Source organism: Eimeria tenella, genomic scaffold (assembly GCF_000499545.2).
Source record: "Eimeria tenella Houghton genomic scaffold, Eth_scaff2741, whole genome shotgun sequence".
NCBI classification, from domain to species: Eukaryota; Apicomplexa; class Conoidasida; order Eucoccidiorida; family Eimeriidae; genus Eimeria; species Eimeria tenella.
In genome coordinates this window covers 1-586 of record NW_013542617.1, presented here as the reverse complement: position 1 = coordinate 586, position 586 = coordinate 1, and the positions used below count along the sequence as shown (strand labels likewise).

Genomic DNA, 586 nt, shown 5'->3' with positions numbered 1-586 from the left:
CTGCTGCTGCTGCTGCTGCCGCTGCTGCTGCCGCTGCTGCTGCTGATGCTGCTGGCGCTGCTGCTGCTGCTGCGGTTGCTGCTGCTGCTGCCGCTGCCTCTTCTGTTATTCCTGCCGCTGCTGTTGCGGTGGCTAGGGCGGCTGCTGCCGTGTTGCTGCTGCTGCTGCGTTTGCTCTCACCACTGCTGCTTCTGCTGCTGCTGCTGCAGTGGCGGCACATGCTGCTGCTGTCACTGCTGCTGCTGCTGCTGCTAGGGTGGCACCGCGATTTGCTGCTGCACATCGTTTTGATCCACGGGCCACTGCAGCAGCAGATTGCAGCAGTAGCCACGCTGTTGCTGCAGTCCTGAGTGACGGCGTATCTGCTGCGTCTGCTGCTGCTGCTGCTGCTGCTGCTGCTGCTTGTTATTGCTGCTGCTGCTGTTTGCATGCAGACGCAGCAAAGCAGCCGAAGATGGCCAGCAGCCAAAAGGGCTCTTACCTCAGACGGCGAAGTTAGTGGAGCTCGCGAAACAGAGTAAGAGCCTGGGGTTTAGGGTTTAGGGTTTAGGGTTCAGGGTTTAGGGTTTAGGGTTTAGGGTTTAGG

The 586-nt window shown here is 59.9% G+C and overlaps 1 protein-coding gene across 1 annotated transcript in view; it reads left to right on the top strand.

The window, feature by feature from the left end:
• Positions 1-521, top strand: part of ETH_00038050 (uncharacterized protein) — a gene marked incomplete at both ends in the record, with an annotated part of 1,448 nt that extends 927 nt beyond the window's left edge. Inside the window, one exon of the mRNA XM_013375390.1 lies at positions 435-521. Within this exon, the coding sequence (XP_013230844.1) occupies positions 435-521 (87 nt within the window). The remainder of the gene's footprint in view (positions 1-434) is intronic.
• Positions 522-586: the final 65 nt, after the last annotated feature.